The 20,452-nt window shown below is 40.4% G+C and overlaps 1 protein-coding gene across 2 annotated transcripts in view; it reads left to right on the top strand.

Annotated features, from left to right (window-relative positions):
* LOC141006338 (astrotactin-2-like) overlaps positions 1-20,452 on the top strand; it is a 301,384-nt gene that overhangs the window by 164,261 nt on the left and 116,671 nt on the right. For both annotated transcript variants that reach the window (XM_073478512.1, XM_073478513.1), the window contains 3 exons: positions 6,479-6,563; positions 7,905-7,979; positions 11,717-11,854. In XM_073478512.1, the coding sequence (XP_073334613.1) occupies positions 6,479-6,563; positions 7,905-7,979; positions 11,717-11,854 (298 nt within the window). The remainder of the gene's footprint in view (positions 1-6,478; positions 6,564-7,904; positions 7,980-11,716; positions 11,855-20,452) is intronic.

Raw genomic sequence — 20,452 nt, 5'->3', positions numbered from 1 at the left:
TCTTTAGTGTGGTTGACTGGATCATAAGCACAGCGTGGTCACAACATAAAGTCGAAAACGGAACCTGAAAGAAATGTAACCCTGCCGGGTTAAAACACGTTTAGGCTTCCTTTGCTCATCGTCATGATCACAGCATCAAGTGAGCAATACCAGAGCAATTGGAGCCATAAAATTGAATTCTAAGATATCTAAAAATAGAATGATAGAAGCACACATTCAAGAAAATCCTACTTATGAAAAAAAAAAGAAAAATCAATTCACCACATCAGCAAGAGGTCCAAACTCATAAGATAGCAGATGGAAGGCAGTGATATAGCTTACGTCTCCATACAATCCCAAGTTAACTTCAGTCAAATGCACACTGTAAACGTTAAAAGGAGTGCAGTTGCCATAGTGCATTAGCAGCTCAATGAAGTTCAAGTTTAATGACCACACAATCACAACTCCCCCATCCCCTCCCCGTGCGCTGTTTTTACTGCTGGCTTTATCTTTTAAGGCAGCACTTTTTTTATGATCTCATTCAGCGCAGCTCCTCTTCACGGTTTTCCTGTAGTACCTTCACCTTTCGCTGCTGTCATTGAGCTTTCTAAAGAATATCTACAGCCAGTTTAAGTTTCTCTTCTCAACCGCAGCCTTCCTGCCTGCACTATATCTGAACCGGGTCTTTAGAGACAGACAAACTGCCACACAAAGCTGATTCTCGCAAGTTGTGTAACGGTTACTTAATCCAGCGGAATTTGTAATCAACCGGGCATATCTCTTCCTGTTAATTGCTTGATCCTCCCTTAAGCACATTTGCATAAAGGAAAGAGCCGCATTTCACTGATTACTTGCAAGGTGTGTCTCAGATTACAGGAAATCTGTGCTGTCGGGTTGGTGGATCTCATCTGAGACGAGGTGGAAAAGACTTAGTAAATGTCTCAGTCTGCAGCCTCCAGGCCCTACACACATATGGCCATACGATACATGTATCTTTTCTGACTGCGCAGCTAGACTGCATTGTGTATCTATGCAATCTTTATATCAAAATCAATTATCCGAGCTTAATTGGAGTATTATCACTCTGTTCTGCCTATTTTTGTGTTGTTTATCACATTATGTGGACACTCCTCGCAAGACCAGCTTCTCTTATATCTTATTCAGGTGATGAAGGCACTATGTCACTGTGAATATGAGACTGGTTCTATTTTGCAAAGTTGCATTTGGTTATTAGTATTGGGATAGGTTAATGTTTGTTTTTATTTTGACACTGCTGCAACACATGAGCCAGTACGAGTTTCCTGCTGTTATATTAGCACCTCATTCAAAAAAACACTAGAAGCACATCAAACTGTAGCTGCTGTTAGCTAGTTAGCTCTGTTAGCCGTGCATTTAGTGGTCCAGACTTTGAGCTTGGTGCACCAGGGGAGTGTTGTTTTTTACACTGCTGGTACAAGAGCGTTGGACCAGGATGGGCCAGGGTAAGCTGGTTAGCATGCTAACTTCACTAAATATCTCTGCAACAGAATACATATACATAATGATGTCAAACTGTTATTTCTTCACATTCCGTTGATAATTTAGTTACACTTTGAATGTTTCATATTACACCTTTAAGAGATGCACCTTAATACGTCGTCAGCGTCCATCCAAATAAGCTCAGAAACATTTTTGCTGATGTAACTTTCTGTGATTTGATTTTCTCTAATGCTTTTTAAGCAGATTCCTAAGACATTATAATGCATTTATAACGGCTTGTAAAAATGCTTATAATGACAACTTGTAACAAGCCTTATAGAGAGTATTATAGGTGGTGGACATTATTAGTTTAGCATCCATAATGCAACATTCTTTGAAATAATAATCAGAGTCCTGGGTCACACAGCACAACATAACTAACTGGTAGCTGCAATGTGCTGTCCGACGCAGGACTCAGATTCTTCCTGTTGTCGTGCTGCAGGATTTTAAACATTTATAAAGAGTTTTTAAAGCCTCATAAATGCATTCTAATCTCTTGTGAATGTGTTTGTAATGCATTATAGACATGACCTTCACCGAAAGTGTTACCCGAATACCGATATGAAATAGTATAGATTCAAGAGTTATAAATAACAACACCAAAAAATGTCTGTGCCCCAGAGAGAAAAAATGTTGTTGGCCCATACCAGATACCCTCATCTGGCCCACATACCACATGGAATGATGGCACTTGGGTGGTCTGCTCCTATTTGCCAGATCTTAGCCACAAGCAGGCCAAGTGCCATCATTCCATGCAATATGAGGGCCAGATGAGGTGTCTGGTACGATTTTGTTATCTGGGGTGGTGAGTGTATTTTTAAGCATCTGGAAGTGAACAACATTTGATTGATCTGCTGAAAAAAATAAGATATATAATAAAAGCGAGGTCTCTGCCTCTGTGCATACTATAACTTTTTGCGACATCGCCTTGGGGCAGGCCTACAACAGGAGGAATAGACTGATCCAAAATAACTATATGTTTATGCAAACCAGTTGTTGAAGTTAGGCTGAATAACGACAGAGTATCCTTTAATTCTGTTGTTTCAGATATGTTATTATGTTTAACAGTTATGATTTGGGTGAAGTTCCCTTATGGGCATGTGATAGGAAATATAACTGTGATGTTATTCATATTAGTATACATTCTACTTTCTGTAGGTATGAAAAAAACACATCACATGCTGAGGTATGGTCATTTTATTGCACTGTATCATATGAGGACCCAGACTTAGCATTACTTTATTTTTGGGGGGAATTTTTGTTTATCATCGATTAAAAACATCCAGTAGTACGTCCAAATACCAGCAGGTGTTTGTGACATTGAGGAAATCTATTACATGAAAGAATGCAAGTGAAACATACAGATCTACCACTTGATCTCAGTTTTGCCTTGGAGTTCATTCAGCAAAGAACGACTGGTAATTGAGGTATTGATTTGCCTTTTTTGTTTGCTGCGTATGAAATCCAAAAACAGAATGTTGGCCTTGTCCTATTAAATGTTTCTTCTTGAACCAGGCACAAGCTGAGCGTAACAGTTGTCGGCAGCAGGGACAATCTTGTCACCGGTGCTCCTGGATGCAGCCTGCGTCTCTCGTCTCCAATCAGTCAGAGGTGCAGTCAGGCATTTTCACCAGCAAATCAGAGTTTGCTATATAAATCTCTCCCATTGCATATGTAAGACAAAAAACTCTCAAGTCGGAGCACTATTGTTAGCCTACTCGCTAACAGACTACTAATGAAAATGCCAATTCCAGGCTCTGGTAGCCTGAAGAGGGAAACAAAAGAGCAAAAAAATGAAAAAAGCAGGGCTTTATTGCAATTTTCTCCCTACCTCTCCAGCATGTGACTGGTAACATGTGACCTGACTGCACATGTGTAAGATGGATTCTGTTAAGTGGCCTACTGCCCTGGGCAGTCAGGAAGAATTAAATATAATGAGGTTAAATGTGTTTGTAAAGATTAGCATTGGGGAGGTGTGGGCGTATGTAAGTGTACATATGTGTGTTTGCAACATGAACAGGATACATGTTCAAGGGCGTAGGAGTGTGAAAGCAGAGGTGACTGTCCACAAAGAAAAAATACACTATTGTTTCAGTAAAATCATACAGTAGTAGCTATAATTTTCTCTCTTTCTGTGGGAAGGAAGTTAACATGGTTTGTTTTTTTGATTTCCTGTTGTATTTTGTAGTTATATCCTCTTCTTGTTACTTTCTACTTCCTTCTCACATGTGTTCCTAGTGTTCTGTTTCCCTCCTGTGTTCCTGTGCTCCTCCCCAGCCTGAGTCATTTACATTTAGGGCATTTAGCAGACACTTTTGTCCAAAGTGACTTACAGTAATTCATACATACACTGATGGCGGTGGCTGCCATGCAAGGTGGGCAGTGGAGCAGTTTTGGGGTTCAGTATCTTGCCCAAGGACACTTCGACATGCAGAATCGAACCAGCAACCTTTCGATAACATGAGCCACAGCCCGCCCAACTGTTTCCTCCCCCAGATCTGTCTCATATCAGCCTCATCAGCACTGCCCTGTTCCCAGTGTCTCCCTACCTGCACCTCATCCGCTCGTCAGTTTAGTTTCTATTCAGGCCTCATCATGTTGTCGTCATCACGTCATCCTGTTTTCGTCCATGTGTCTCCTGTGCTCCTGTGCCTGTTCCCCCATCCTCGGTGTTTTCCTCTGCCTGCCTTTTGTTGCCAGTTTTTGTCGTCTGCTTTTTATTGTTTGCACTTTTGCATTTTGGATGAAACCAAAAAGTAGCATTTGACAACTGGGGTATGAGACTTCACAGTCAATTATCCTTCTCCTGAGTCGCCCACTGCTCTTTTAAGAAAGAAGTCATTTTAACCCAAACTACAATCTTTCCCTAGTCTGACTAAATCTTAACATACTGGTACAAGGTCAGAAAAGAGTGAGTTGTTGACCTGGAAAGTACTTACAAACAATGCCATCCTGATGAAGGAGGGAATTTGGAGGACTAAGTCTCAAGCTTTTAGAAAATGTGCTGTTATTAAGAGAAAGGAAATTATTCGATCAAATGATTAAAAAAAAAAAAGTCTCATCATGAGTGCTACTATTATCCTAAACTCTCTAAAATCTCCAGTCATCTTGTATTCGGAATGGCTCTTGCTCTTCATTTAGTGAGGGCACATGAAATAGCCACGAGCAAATAAAAACATTTGTTGCTTGTCTCAGACTGAATCCTGGCGGTGCATCTCCCCATGAGTGAGTCTTAAGGCTTTAAACTCAGCCAATAAATTATTAAACACTTGGTGATAAAATGTGAATGGTGTTGCCTGGATGGCCATTACGCATTTTTCCAGTGTTATGCCTCCATATAGGTCAACAGAAAGCAGTCAGCAGCATTTATTTTAGGAACGCGGCTAATAGAAAAGTTGTGAAAGCTGTCACTGACTTCAGATTTCACAAATACATCCATCCATCCACGTTAAAAGGCATTACACATGCTGTGTATTGTTAATATTTTATTTCCCATCCATGGACACTATAAGACAATTCTGTCTTTATGAAACTGATAGAATATACAATAAACTAAATACATATCCTTTGGTTTGTTTAGTATTATCTGAGAAGCAATACAGGAGAGCAAAAACATTGTGTGTGCAGATACAGCAAGGGTGAGAGGTTGTTGTTGATTTTGTTTTTCATTATTTATAGTTCGATGAAAAGAGCAATACTGTTGACGCATGTAGGGAGAAAGAAAGATACATTTTATCTGGACAATTTCTGTTTATTATATGATCACATTAAATTGAGTGCATACCAATATTGTTTTCGTATTTTTATTATTGTCATTACTTTTTAGCAATATGTTTTTCATGTATGGTTACATGCTGCACCTATACCTATATTCCTAAAAATATAGGAATAAGATCCACCATGCTTTTAAAATGTGCTTCTGTTGCTTCAGTGGGTAAGTGTTTCACTTAAAGCTGCGTATCTGAGGAAGAAATACATTGCAGTTTTTAAGAAATTACCCATTAGGCTCTGTTAATAACCAGTCAAAGGACGTAGTGTGACATTGCTGACAATTGACCTGTATGTCAACAATGTGTGTTTTTGTTTTTGTTGTGTTTGTTTTTTACTTAAGGGGGCAATATGTAAGAATTTTAGTTGGAAACATTCATAAATCAACATAAAATCAATATAAGTTTTGACATTATGATGTCTATGTATGGTGTTGCAGAGATCTCTTCTGAACTTAGCATGCTAACCAGCTAGCCCCGGATGATTTGATGGATAGCTTGTGAGGCACCACAAGTAGCCAGAGAGGTGCATGATTGGCAGCCACCTCTACCAAAACAAAGCTGCCGTGCTGCTGTCTGAACGTCTCTGCTCATTCTGCAGTAGGAGCTGTCCGGCCAAGTGTGGAGAACTGAGCGGAGATCTTGTACTGAGACACAAAACTGTCAAGGGCAGAAATACCCTTGTAAGGATGATAAGGACTTACAGTGATACTGGGAGCGAACTGAAACTCAGTCACCTTTTGTCAGACTCTAGCCAACAAATAAGCAATTGTTTATGTGCTCACTGATGGTGACCTTGGAGCTGTGTGGTTTAACATACGCAGGGCAGGATGCATGCCGTCATGAAGTTTAGAGTGTTATCTAACAGATCCTTTACTTAACTAATGGAGCTTTTATTCCGGCAGAAAAATCAATAATGGAAAAATGCAACTTCATCCCTGTGGCTTAAAGACGACAGGTCCTAGAAAATGATTTCTATTATGTTTCATAAAATATTTCAAAAAAATAGCCCAGCTAATGGTATTGGTGTCATTCTAAGTGTTATGTTCGTTGGAGGGAATTAGCTGGGAAATAAGTAAGCGTGGCAGCTGCTTATTTGATAAATCTCTAATGAATGAGCAAGCCAGGGTCACTTACATGGTAATTTATTCAGCTACTGAGGATAGATAAATAAATATCTGCCACTCTGCCCCTTCTTGTTCTCTCTGACGCAGGAGAATGCAGCTGCCATGAGGGTTACTCCCCCGACCCCGTCCATAAACACCTCTGCGTTCGCAGCGACTGGGGTCGAAATGAAGGGTAAGTCCCGTCTGCGCTATCCACTTATGTTTGAAAACTCACTTGTACGTAAATGACCTCACGGCTGATTTGAAGCCTACTCCCAACTGCATCAGCGCATGATATTAACTTTACATAAAATAAAGGTGAATTGCTCTGTGTGATGGATTAGCTATCCGGAGTAAGTTTCAAGTCTCTGTGAGTTGTTGATCCTCAGAGAATTAAAATGAATGGAAACGAAGGTAGAAAATCAAATCTCATAACTTACTGTGTGCTTTCCAAAATGGTCAGCGGTAATGTAAAATATAAGCCATTTATAGTTAATGGGCCAAAACATGCAAATGTACCTGTATGGTCTTTTAACTTGAGGAAGTGGACTTTGAAGAGGTAATCAGAAGTACAGATAGGAGGAAGAGGTAGGAGGGATGTTATAGTGTGTAATGAAACATAACAGCAGGGGAAGGCCAGAGTGTAAAAGAGACAGATAAATAGAGAGCAAAAAACAAAAACGAAAGACTGGTAGTAGAAAATGACATTAAAGGTATAGAAGAGGAAGTCAAATGAGCACTGTATCTGACTCTGACCTTGTTTGACAATTAGCTGGCTCGCCCAATCATTGATTCAATTTAAAGGTCCCACATTGTCATTCAACTCCCCCTGTCATCTGCTGGATTCAGTCCAGTCACAGATCAAATATCCTCTCACAGTTTTGTCAGAATCGCAGCTGACAGAGGGTAATCTTATCCTGTGAAAACACCTCTTTGGATAAGGGAATTCTAGTTTTGGCCTTGCATTTAAATGTTCTTTGGTATATTGTGAGAATTCAAAGATAGAATGTGATAATATCCTACAGTATATAAGACTTTTGTACTTTTGTATTTGTTCAAATGCGTACATATGTCATCCCAAATGTTTCCAACTATGCTCAAACCGAGCGAAATCTGTAATTTTATTCAAGTTAGTGGTGCGTTTCATTCATCGCCTGTCACTATAACTTCTGGGAGAGAGTCGGAGAGTGAGGAAGGAAGTAAATAAACATGACTGAACATAATGTGAATAAAACTTGAAAACATTTCTCACTCCTTGGACACTTCTACGTGAATGTTCAGCAGTGAATGACTCCCATGATCCCACACTGCTTAAGTCTTTTATTTTGTTTGGATTGAGAGAAACCCTAACAGCAGAATTTACACTCTGTGTGTTAAATGTGTCATTTACAAACATTATCCTAGATCTTAACTCAGAATGCATTAGCACAATTTAATTTGAATGTAATTGCGAAAGTTGTACATGACATTATTTTCAAATAGAATTTTCATATATCTCTCTGTAATCTAATGTTCCCTCCTCTCTTTCCTCTAGTCCCTGGCCGTACGCTAACTTGGAGAAAGGCTATGACCTAGTTACAGGACAGCAGGCCCCAGAGAGGATCTTCAGGTGAGTTCTTCACTTCTGGTGCGTCTCCCGAGTGCACGACTTCTGCTGGCCATCTGTGCCTATGAGGACACACAATGTGACGATGGTGGTGTTCTTTGCATGTGTGTGCGTGTCTGTGACGGAGCATGCAGATGGGCAGCCGGCAGATACACACTGACACAGTTGGATGGACACACACATATACAGCCCGTGCTGAGGTGAAGTGTTACCCATGGGCTCTTATGTGGAGAAATCGCCCAAGGGGCAGTCCTGGATGAACTCCTTCCAAATGCTTTTACTGCCATTTTTCGTACACTTTATTCTTGATGGGGTCATTGTGTCTGACATTTTTCAAAGATTGCGCGAGGCTCAAAGGACGCGTCAGGTATGGCCCGGCTGTGATGCTGAAAAGCTTTGATGATGCCCTCGTATTTTTTATGTTGTCTGGTTTGTTTGTTGGTTTGTTTGTCTGTTGGTCAGCAGGATTACGGAAAAACTACTGGCTAGATTTTCATGAAATATGGTGGAAGGGTGTAGCAAAGAAGAACCCCATTACATTTTGGAGACGAGAAGAAGAAGAAATTTAAACGCAGTATTTTAATATTTACAATATTAATGAGGTAATAAAAACTCAGAAATATTTATTTTCTCCATTACTGAATAAACAAGCTGTTCTCAGAGGAAAAAAAAGGTCCCCAGAACACTGTTTGAAGCTAGAAAGGTGGCAGGGTCCGCCAAATTTAGTTTGTTTAGGCATAAAAAAAAAGTCTTTCTCTTCTGATTAAAATGTCCTCCCCAAAAAATGTCTAAAAACAACTCGACCTTTGTTACTTGAATTATCCCACACGTTTCCAACAATGTTCAAACCCAGAGAGATCGGAAACTTTATTGAAGTCATTTCCAACTTCCACGGCCCCACGCCCACTTCACAACGTCATTAAACCACGTCTTTTGTTTTCATGATTTTGATTGAGACACCTTTAGTGGCATAAATTACATACTGTGGTTTTAAGTGAGTTAAAGGATAGCCTTCGAGTTTAATTCCCATCCAGAATGTAGGTAGGAAGAGTTCTTTGTCACAGTCACTCCTCTTAACACTGACCTTGCAGTTAGCTTCTCAGCGTGAGTCCACTCTAAGAGATGAGGTTCACAGTTTCTTCTTTTTTTTTTGTCTGCACAAATACACATTCCATTTTTCAGCTGTCCACCACCAGCACACACACACACACACGCACGCACACGCACACACACACACACACACACACACACACACACACACACACACACACACACACACACACACACACACACGAGGCAGCAACCAAATCTACTGCTTGGTTGAAGCACTGTGTCGGTTCTGAGTTTGAAAGATGAAATGACAACTGCATAAGCACACACACACGCACAAGGCTGCAGAGCACAAACACTTTTAGCCATGTACACACTCATACAGATAGCAGACAAAGTGAGCAAAGGTGCAGCAACCAAGTGGAAACACTCACTGGGTTCCCTTTGGAAGGTTTCTATATCAGCGCTATGTGTGTGTGTGTGTGTGTTGGGGGGGTGGTTGGAGAAAAGACTAGAGTGAGTCCTGTGGCAGTGAAAGGAGGAGCTTAATGGTAACAGGGATTGGTTTCACAGTTGGGGAGCTTTGTAGGAAACCAGTGCTGCCTCTCGCTTTAGTCTTCACGCTGTAGACAAATGAGAAAATGAGCATCTTGTGATCTGAAGGCATGAGGGTTGCATAGAGAATAGTCAGATGAAAATGCAACGGATTAAACGAAATGCTTTAAATGCTAATAATAAACACGTTAAAGTCAAATTTGGTTTGCATCGTCAGATAGTGGGGAGAGGTCAGAGTGAGTGCAATGCATTCTGATTCACTGACGCTAATTAAAATACTGGCAGCAGCGTTTTTAATGCCGAGGTATGACAGCTCAAAAAACATGCCGTTTCAGTAATCGAGTCGGATGTCAGCCATATTAAACAGTGAATAAAATACAAACGATATGTTGCAAAGGTGAAAAAAATGCGCTTTTTGATATGTTTTGTGTGGGAGTCAAAGGAGAGAGTTTGATTCAATTTAAAGCCGAGATTTAGACAATCAAAGCCACGCACGCTCGGTTTGCAGGTTTCTAGGAATTTGTCGTCTCGTGGCCCTCCTGCTCAGAAACTTTAAAAGCACACGATGCAAAGCACAGCCACATTCTGTGCCGTTTGCGAGGCTTTGCCAGTTGTTGTTATTCCCAAGCGACAAGTCGAGGCCTGCTGCGTGGATTCCTCCTGAGAATTTTGATCTTTGCTTGGGAGAAGCGTCTCTCGCCAGACCAAATTATTTTCTTCACCATCTTGAACAACAGTCAACACAGCACATTACATTTGAAGTGAAGGGGAATTGTTTCTTCGAATCGGTAATAAAAAAAGCCAGGCCACCACAGCTACTAATTATTTCCCCAAGTCCAATTCTACTTCCAACTGTGCTATAAATGCACCACATGTGAATACCAATTAAATAAGTCGCCATGCAGGATTGACATCACAAGCCGGCAATCATTTACTTGAAGGCTAATCAACTTTCCTCAAGCGTTGTTTAGATCCTGTTTTCATAATAGTATGAAAGAGTATTGGCTTTGAGTTTATTTTCCTAATGAATGAAGTTGTACTTTTGTTGCAGCATGCTCAAGACATTAAAGAATGAGTTCAGTCATTATTTACTCAACCTCATGCCGATAGAAAGTCAGGTGAAGTCCCTTAGTCCACAAGATATTTGTGGAGCTTCACAGCAGAACAGCATTGCATCATTCTCCTCACAACTAAAGTAGATGGGGATTTGTTTTAAAACGTTAAAAAACAACCGAAATAAGACCTTTTATGGTAATCTCTGCAAGCTTCAAGATGCCAGATTGATTTGAAAAGACATTATTTACACCCTTGATGCACAGTCAAGCTTGAGCATCCACTACAGAGGGGGTGCACGCTAACACTCGTAGCTTAGTGAAGACTTTGCTTTAAAAAGGATGTAAATAACTTATTTTCAAATCAATCTGGCAACTCTTAGCTTCCGAAGACTTGGATTTTTCCAAAGGAGCTGTATGGACTCTTTATGGACCACATTTTAAAACAAGTCCCCACCTACTTTAGTTGTTGCTGCAATGCTTGTTTTCTTGTGAAGCTCCAGACATGCTTTGAGGACCACGAAACTTCACCCGAGCTTCCATCATCTTGAGGGTAAGTAGATCATGAATCAATTTCTCATTTTTGGGTGAACTTATCCTTTAACAAAAACCCTTTAGGATTGTGCAATGCTCACTTTAAAGTGAACTCAGAAACATATTTGTATATCGATTTCAATCTTGAATATCACACATTAGGTAGACTTCCGAGCCTCTCATCAATTTGTGTCCCAGACTCTCCCTGAATCAATATCGCATTGCCTTATCTGGACTTTCTCATTAAATGCAAGGAATGAAAACTGTACATGAAAGATCATAGTGCCCATTATATATCAGCATCGTTGGATTAAATTATGCAATATACCAGCAGTGAAAGATTTTTGCTCTCTCTCTGTCGGGACCTCACCGCCCATGTGCTGACGCTTTTAAGCCTACACATTTCATTGTGCTCATTTCTGCAGTACAGTATCAACCCATGCTCATCTGCTGTATGTACATACTGAACAATATGTGTGTAAAAGCAAAAACGTTATGATGTGAAAGCAGTTTGATTGACGTTTATGTCTTATGATTGTGCCAACGCAGATCATTCTACAGTCTGGGCCAAGGGCTGTGGCTGCCAGTCAGCAAGAGCTTTGTGGTGCCACCGGTGGAACTGTCAATCAACCCCATCGCCAGCTGTAAGACGGATGTGTTGGTTACCGAAGATCCAGGGGAGGTCAGGTCAGTCTGACTCAGCTCAGAGCTCCACCACTTACTCCACTTCCGGACATGCATTTTTTATTTGGGAGGGTCTTGACAGATACACTTGAATCAGTTTTTGTGGAATTCTAAAGCCCGGCTGTGCAGCTTGAGCAACAATCCCTCGTTTCATGGAGTGTACAAGTCAAAAGAATTTACGTCTTTACTTCATTTGTGAGCTGTTTCAGTGACATCAGCGTTAGCATTGATCCTATATTCTGACTTTTGCACAGACATTCATTACATATGACATTCCCATATGATTACATAACAGGCATTAAGAAATTTCACAGTGCTACTTCATAATTTTTTGTGTCATGGCTGCCTTCGTACTGCTTCGTCTGTATAATACTGCTGGCAACCGTTATTTGGTTTATTTAACAGTAAACAGGTAAGCATTAGTGTATTGTTTGTACATGCATGGAAAGTTTGAGTTTAAGTGACTCAAAAAGCAATCACAAACCTAAAAAAGCTATTTGCTTACTTTGCTTTAAATAATAAACAGTGCAAGGCTCAAATTAAATAAAAGGCAAATACCCATTAATCATTGAATCAGCTAATTAAATCCACAGAAGGTTTTCAAAGATTTAGTGGACTGAAGTGGCAGGAAAAGCATTACAAAACTTTTGGTTATGCAAATAGTCATCTAACAAACAAATCCACACTGGAAAGTAGTGTCAACAAGGTTATGGATTTGGCAATCCCACAGTGCAATAACAAAATATTGGCAACACAAGACGTGTGTTTTTCCTCATCCAGCCAGCCAGTAGGCGCTGGCATGCATCAGTGCGGCTGAACATCACAAAACACGTCAGGCACGTCACGCATCAGCTGAAGATTAAAACAATCACCCATCTATGGAATCCAACTGATACCAGCCTGGGAAGTGACATTTAATTTGTAAAGCAAATCGTCTTCCATCGCTGCACAAAAAACATGTTCTGAAACACGTTGTTGTTGACACCATCTTTCAACAGTAACCACCAGCAATCATGGTAGAACATTATGCACATGTGACTTTAAAACTGATGTAGTGATGCAATCTTTAATAAAGTACTGATTGGAGAAAAATCTTTACTGATGCTCTGTATGTAGTGGCTGTGCAGTACACACTGGGGTACAGACAGCCACGTCAGTAGTGCAAACAAGCACATGGGGAAACAGTGGGGGTCCTTCTGAGAAATGTCGACACACTAAAATGCATACATTTTTAATGGGACAAAAATTTCATGCATTTGTCACCAATTACCGCGAGCAAATAATAATCAAATATTTTTCCGAATGACAAGGAATCGCATTCCTAAGTCTCCCTAACACTGGGACATAACAGTGAAAGGAAGAAAATAAAATGCACGTATCTACAGATTCCTCAGTGTGATACGAAAAGATCATTTGTAATGCCTCTAAAACGATTCACAAAATACATGATCGTTCTAGCACACAAAGGAAGTGCTGTCTGATTCTCAATAATACGATGATTTGTTGAGCCAAAAAATTTCTTTGGTCTTTTGCACCGGCCAGTATTATTCACTCAAGAAGTCTCTGTTCTCTTTGATCAATTTCCCTTTTCTTTGTAATCTCTGACAGTGACACATTGCTACCTTCACACCACAGACTATTTGAGAACATGCACACAGAAACAGCCGAGTGAGCGTGCCCAAAAACTTGGTCGGGACTCTGAGATGCCCCCTCTCAGATAGCTCTGCCTACATGGGTAAGGGGAAATGTTGGCATGACTGTGTTGTGCAGCTGAGCCCTACTGATTGGAGACACGGTAAACATACTGTAGCTGAGGTAGTTTCATTGCCCATGACAAGGTACCTTGACAAGAACCTCTTGTATATTGGAGCAGAGCAAAATTCAGCACCGAGCACGTCACAGCAAAGGAGATGTTAATAATACAGCTATTAACATGATAACTGTGCCTAAATACCCTTTGTAACCCTGTACAAGATGTCTCACCATCCCTGCATGTCAAAGGCTGCTCTGAAAATGTATTAAAACACAAATGTGGAACATGCTCACTTTACCTAACCGGTAGATTTGTCAGAATTGTCTCTGCTCCCAGCACCCTTGGGTGTTTTTGATACCAAAAATTGAATAAACTAATTTGAAATTCAATCAGCCTAAATCACAGTAGTCAGTGTCTAAGGTGTATCATATAAGTTGTTGTTACAAATTGCCGTTTCTCCGCCACTGCAAAAATTCTAACTTTTTACTTTATGAAAATTGCCTCAAGCTCAAAGAACTCCCAAGGCAATTGTGTTAGCATCTGCTAATGCGAACGTAAATTGGATTTCTGCATCCCTCTCCATTAATTAGCCAAGGTATGTCACTTATTTTGAAAAAGGCTTTATCAGTGATGGGAAGCTAAGAAATGAGGACATGTTTCAGAACAACAGCTTTGCATCTGCTACATGTCGATCTGATCGGATTCTGAATATTTTCTGTCTGACATCATGAAAGATTACAGTTTCTCCACTTACACAGGCGGTAAAGCAATTACTTCAAAGCAATTACTTCTTTTTTACATTCTCTTTGTCTTGACTTTCACTCAAGTGCCGCAGTCTTTGCGTGATGAATAGACCTTGCAGGGGTAACATCACAGCTGCAGGTACAAATTGAGCCTTTCAGCAGAGAGCAGGAACTTAGCTTTTGTTTACTTCGTAGCAGAGGAGCTCAATTTGGGTTAAAGCAAGTTAAGCTGTTCGTCAGTGGAAGGACGTGCCGTCATGGATGTGTGAGCCGCTGTTGTCACTTCCTGGATTTATATTTTAGAAAGCACTTCTTCTGCCACACTGTATGAGCTCCATTTAGAGACTCACATTTAGAATATTTTATTCAGTATTTTTAACTTCAAGTGAGATATTACATCTGACACTTTATGGCAACATGAAACATTGTAATAGTTGGAAAACAAAGGCATATTTCCTTCCTGACTATTGAACCACTGAAAGATTAATCACTCCCAAACACACCAGGAAATAAGACCAAGCATGAAGGAGGAAATACACATTGTACAACTGATTAAAAGCCCACTTCACTTGGAATAGTAAGTTAATGTTGTGCATTTGGTTAATGATTAGTTCCTGTAACATAGGAGGATCCGTCAGATTGTCATGAATAATGCAGACAACTCATTATCCAAAGCATTTTTGTGGAACATAGTCCCGTGGGACCTTGCAGAGTTTCTGGCTGATACACTTTCCCAAAGTGTTTATGCAGACGGTGATGTATTCAGGCAGTCATGATAGACATGTTGATGCGGTGAAGTGGTGGGATGCACTGCAGCTGTGGTATTGAAAAGGATACATCCCTGTTTCACTTCTGCCCGTCGGCAAATGTATTCTACATGAAAAAGATAAGTGAGTGTCAAGGTAAGTGTCGGTTTAACTAAGCTCCGCTTTTAACTCCAAATGTTTTATCTCTCGATATCGACATGACCCAGCATCACGTTGATTAGTCTTTTTCAATGCGCCTTTTAAATAAGCTTGTTTTAGAAGCTAAAATATGTTGGGGTTTTTTCAACTATCAAGCATGTGGTATACTGTCAGAAAAAAAGGCCCCATATTTGTTCTTTTTTTTAAACAGCCTACAACATTTCACCAAAATCACACATAACACATTTCAGATTTTCCAGTAGTTGCATCTAGTCTTGCTGGTCAGTTTAGTTTCATTCGCCTGTCGGATTTCAGTGGGAATTTATATATCTACTGTGAAGTTTGACAAAAACTGGACCCAAATGCAGACAAACAGAAACCAAAAATCTTAAAGGCAACAAAACTAACAAAAACAGGCAGGAGCAAATCCACAAACTAAGGAGAAATACAAAGGCAGGAACACAAGGAACACGGTATCACAGGGAGCACCAGGAACACCAGGAATATGAGGAGACATGGGACTGATGTGGGGAAACAGAGGAGATGAACCAAATAAGAATTAGGGAACAGGCTTAAATACAAACTAAACTTAGAAAGGGGTTGAGGTGCAGGTGGAGAGACGCTTGGCACAGGGCAGTGCTAACAAGACTGATGTGAGACGGGTGTTGGGGAACAACAAGATAAGCAGAGTCAAGTCCAACCTTGACCACAGGCAGTCATGTATATTTCTGCTTACTCTTTCATTCTCAGAAAGCAAATAATTCATTGTTTAAGATGCAACATTTGACATACAGGAACATTTGCTGCATCTATCCTGATTGGCTTAACCAGTGCATGCAATTTTCAATGCCCAGCTCCGCTGGTGTGAGTGTGCAGAGCCTACTGAAGGGTAAGACGTGTGAAATAGAGCAAAGTATCTCCCCGATTTCGATCTGACTGCGCACCCTCTTGGTAATGCCCTCTTGACATACAGCATTAACCTGCTCGACTTAAAGGTTACCAAGAAGTAGCTTGTTGAACAATTTACCTTTCAAAGACTAATTAAAATTCAGCCATTATTGGAAGCACAAACTATGTAAAGCGGTCAGAATATCTCAGAGATTTCCTTTGTTTCCATTATATTAACACTTAAATTACTTTAGCTGAATAGCCAGACACTGTGGAGGAAGATTCATGCCTGTCCTTGCCATACAGTAAGGCCTATCAAAATACAGGAAACATTAAAGGGATGAAACCGATCATGGAAATAAAAGCAGAGCCTCTGCTTTTGCCCTAGCTTGGTTTATTATGGCTTGTTTGAAAGGGATTATTTAAGAATTGAGTCATTCACTACGTTCTGTACATACCACATTTGAAATCACACTTCATTCATTAACCGATTTCTTTTTTGTCTCTTTCTTTGGGCGGTTATTTCAAGGTCATAAAGTCAAGTGCTCGCACAAATGACCTCATGTTTTGTGAATTTAACCTCCTGTAAAGACTAGCCTTGACAGAACACTTTGTTCAAAGTAAACATCCAAGCTCTTGGTAAAGTTTTCACTTAACATCAGGACCCCGTGCCGAACGCAGAGCATGAAATATTTAGACTATGTTGTACTGTTATGCTGTGTTCAGTGCTCGATCCCAGTAACTGATCAATAAATGTGTGAGTATTTGAATTCAGGCTGAGTTTTTTTTGTTATCTTGGTAGTGGCGAGAAATAAGGAGCCACTGTATATGCAGTACCTCCAAGCCATTATTAATATACATGAGATTACGTTTATGTTGCACTGGTGTGTTTCTATTTACAACTGGGAGTGGAGAAATTTAGCTTTGTTGAACTCACTTTCCAATTTCATCTTATCTATTATTGTGTGTACATATATATATATATATATATATATATATATATATATATATATATATATATATATATATATATATATATATATATATATATCTGGAAGGGAGTGGGGGTCCACTGGAAGGGAGTGGGGTCATGATTTCCACCTATGGATTCAAGCACTCTCAACTGTGTTCAAAGGCTAGCTTTTTTTGTCAATAAGGGACTGTTAATAACACTGCAGCGGCTGACACCCCACACTGGTGATTAATGACCTCACTCACTGTGATAAAGTGAACCATCCAAATGTGCCATTACCAATAACCCAATGCAACTTCAGGAAGTTGACACCAGGAAAACGAAAAATCAGAATATAAACCCCCTTCCCTTTACCCCAAAGCTCCATCAAAAATGTTTTACAACTCTGCTCTTAAACACGAGTTGATGTATCAATCTATATTTTATCACTAAGGTTTACCTGCTTTTTTCACTCACCAGAGTTTTCCTCAGGGATCACCGCAAGCTTAAAGAAAATGCGCTCTATTCAATGACGAAAGTGCTTGATGAGAGTCAGCATATTTGTGGGAAGCTGGAACAAGAGCATTAATCAAGTGCAGGGGCAGACCAATAACGGGCTCTGTAATCATGCTGGAGCAGCGCTCTAACTTTGGGCTGCGTCGCCTGGTCATTCATCATCTGGAAAAGCAAGAGGCAGCGAGGGAGATTAATAACAAGTACATTAGTCAGTGTTTAGATGCTACCAATGTGCTTCTGGGTCAAGCAACGGAGTCCCAGTGCCAAAAGAGATGATTTTGATTAGCTAAGGATTTGGGGAAGAAACACTATTAGGAGTCTGATGAAGATTTGGAAACAAATGATTTACGAATTCTAATGGAATAAAGTGCAGTTTAAGTATCTTTGTAGACCGATTTATGGTGTGCTTTACTCTTTTATACACCTATATGGATCCGTTTTCAACTTCCTGTTAATTAAACAGTGCCAGGCCAACGTTGCTGAATACTTTCCGCACTCTCTGCCATGATTTAATATGTTGCAACATTTTGAGAAAATGGCCAATGGTTTTACTGAGAGGTTTCTTCAGCATTTGTTTTCCCAATTCTCCTCCTTCTGGACTGTCTTGCAATGGCCATCTTGGAATTGATTGTTTTTTCATCTTCAACTCACTATTCCCTCTACCCAGAAGGAGAGCCAGTTAGCATGCACCTCACAGCTGAGGCAACCCATTATTTTTGTCTGCCTCACCTTCCCCACCCTCTGTTTTCCTCTGAATTAAGGAGTCATTTGTCAATGCTTTGAGTGCCTGCCAGGAAGAACTGATGCACAGAATGCCATGTGTTGTCTGTCTAATTCAAAAAAATTGAGTTGCCAAATAAAGAGAAGAAGAATAAGACACGGGAACCCAAGAGAATGTGAGAGACAGCAATTTTTCTTTTGTTTTTTGTTTTTTTTTGTTTTGGTACAATAAAAACAACATTGCAATATCCCTTTGTGACAGTCCTCACCGAGGGCACAACCAAGAGGCAGTGACTGAACCATAGCGAGCAGGCTTGAAGTCCAAAAACAAACAAACAAAAAGGAGTTTTTACAATCAATGTAAGTCTTAATTGCGACCTGACAGCTCTGAAGAAAAGTGGGCAATAGAGTCCTTCAACTGCAGGTATTATCCACTACCCCTGACAAGGAGCGCGGCTCCTGGATAATGAAGCAAACATCATAAACATGTAAGGAATGTCTTGCTATGAGATGAATAAACCGATAGCTACACTTTCCTTACACTACCTTAAAATCTAATCAGGTCAAGTTTAAGGAATCATCACTTCGCCCCTGCTACATTTATTTTAATTGCCTTTTATTATGTCTACTAATTAAAACCATGTACTATACTACTAATACTACTAGTACATGTTGATTGTGTAAGGAATGCTATATATTTGCATTTTAACAATACATATGTAGTAACAACAGTTATACAATCAGGCAACATTTAGTATTCATAGCGACTGAGGCTTTCTCCCGGTGGAGCGTCCAGAATGCACCATAGCTGTTTGTTATCCTCCCCTGAATGCCCTCCAGTGAGGGTATTGGGTCTAGTGGACAGAGGTCAGTTTCCGGGCAGACCTGTATTAAACACAATTGTTATGGAGCTTGTCCTCACAAGATTTTAGACAGTATAGTGACAAATCAGTCCAAGTAGATAATGGGCTCAGTCAGCGAGTGTCCTCATTTTATGTGACGCATCGCTTCATGACACTCTAGATCCATATTAACTATTTCATGAAGCTGTCTCAAAGTCAAGCATGAGTCAGAGATTGCAGAATGGATTTGGTGCAAAAAGCGTAATGCTTGTCCCACTTCTAATATACGTTTATCCTTCATCAACACTTAGAATAAATCTGCACACTTTGTTAAATAAACGTGCAATTCAGGTTCTGTCACCTTGTGTTGAGGTCCCATGACCTGGGCCACTGTGAGTGACAGCTTACCAGTCATTGTTGCCGAGCAACAAAAAAACAAGCGCAAATGCGCAAACAACAGTAATAGTTTTTCTCTCTGCATTACGCAGCCACATGATGGTGACCCTCTCATCCACCGGGAGAAAGTCCAGCTGTGCAGCAGTCAGCCGGTGATTTGTCAGTAGTCCCACAACCGCCTGGCACGTCTCACCATGGACAATGCCTGAGTAGGAGAGAGTCCACCGTCTATCAAGGAGTGTGCATAGAGGTGAGCCCAACTGTATTTTGTTGGTACCTCTCACCTCCACACACCAAATCAGGCACCTTCCCCAAAGAATGATTACATTCAATGTTCTGAGGGCAATGTTTCATTGCCAAAGTCCACGATGACTTAATCCTTTCTGCCCCTAGTCTTTACCCAATAGGTGTCGTACTGATCTCTACCTTTTGACCTGCAGTGTCCTTGGCTCTTGAACAGTTTAGTAGCTTGTTTGCTGAAAAACAGATAATCAGGTAGTCTGTAATTTGCTTTTCTTGGTTCTATGACTTGTTCGGTGTGGAAAAGGCCGGTGTTCCTCGAAGTTTCATTTGGGGTGTGTATTAGTAGTATCCGGTGAGTCTTTGTTGTGAGCCATTCAGTTCAAATACAATAGGGAGATGTGTTTCCCTTTCTGTCATCAAGTCAAGCACATTGTGGCATCAGACTCTGACAAGAGTGCACTCTGTCCTCTCTGCTGTTTTTTTTATATTCATCGAGGTTCAGCTGAGCCCTTGAGACCGTCCAGTTCAGTGATGGTGCAGAATTCTCTCTGTATTCAGATGATATTTGCTTTGCTGGTTTCACTGGTCAGTGATCTCTGATGTGCATTAGAGAGAGTAGCTGAGTGTGACGAAGTGACACATC

This window comes from Pagrus major, chromosome 12 (assembly GCF_040436345.1).
Source record: "Pagrus major chromosome 12, Pma_NU_1.0".
In the NCBI taxonomy this organism is placed as follows: domain Eukaryota; kingdom Metazoa; phylum Chordata; class Actinopteri; order Spariformes; family Sparidae; genus Pagrus; species Pagrus major.
This window is presented reverse-complemented; position numbering and strand designations above follow the sequence as displayed.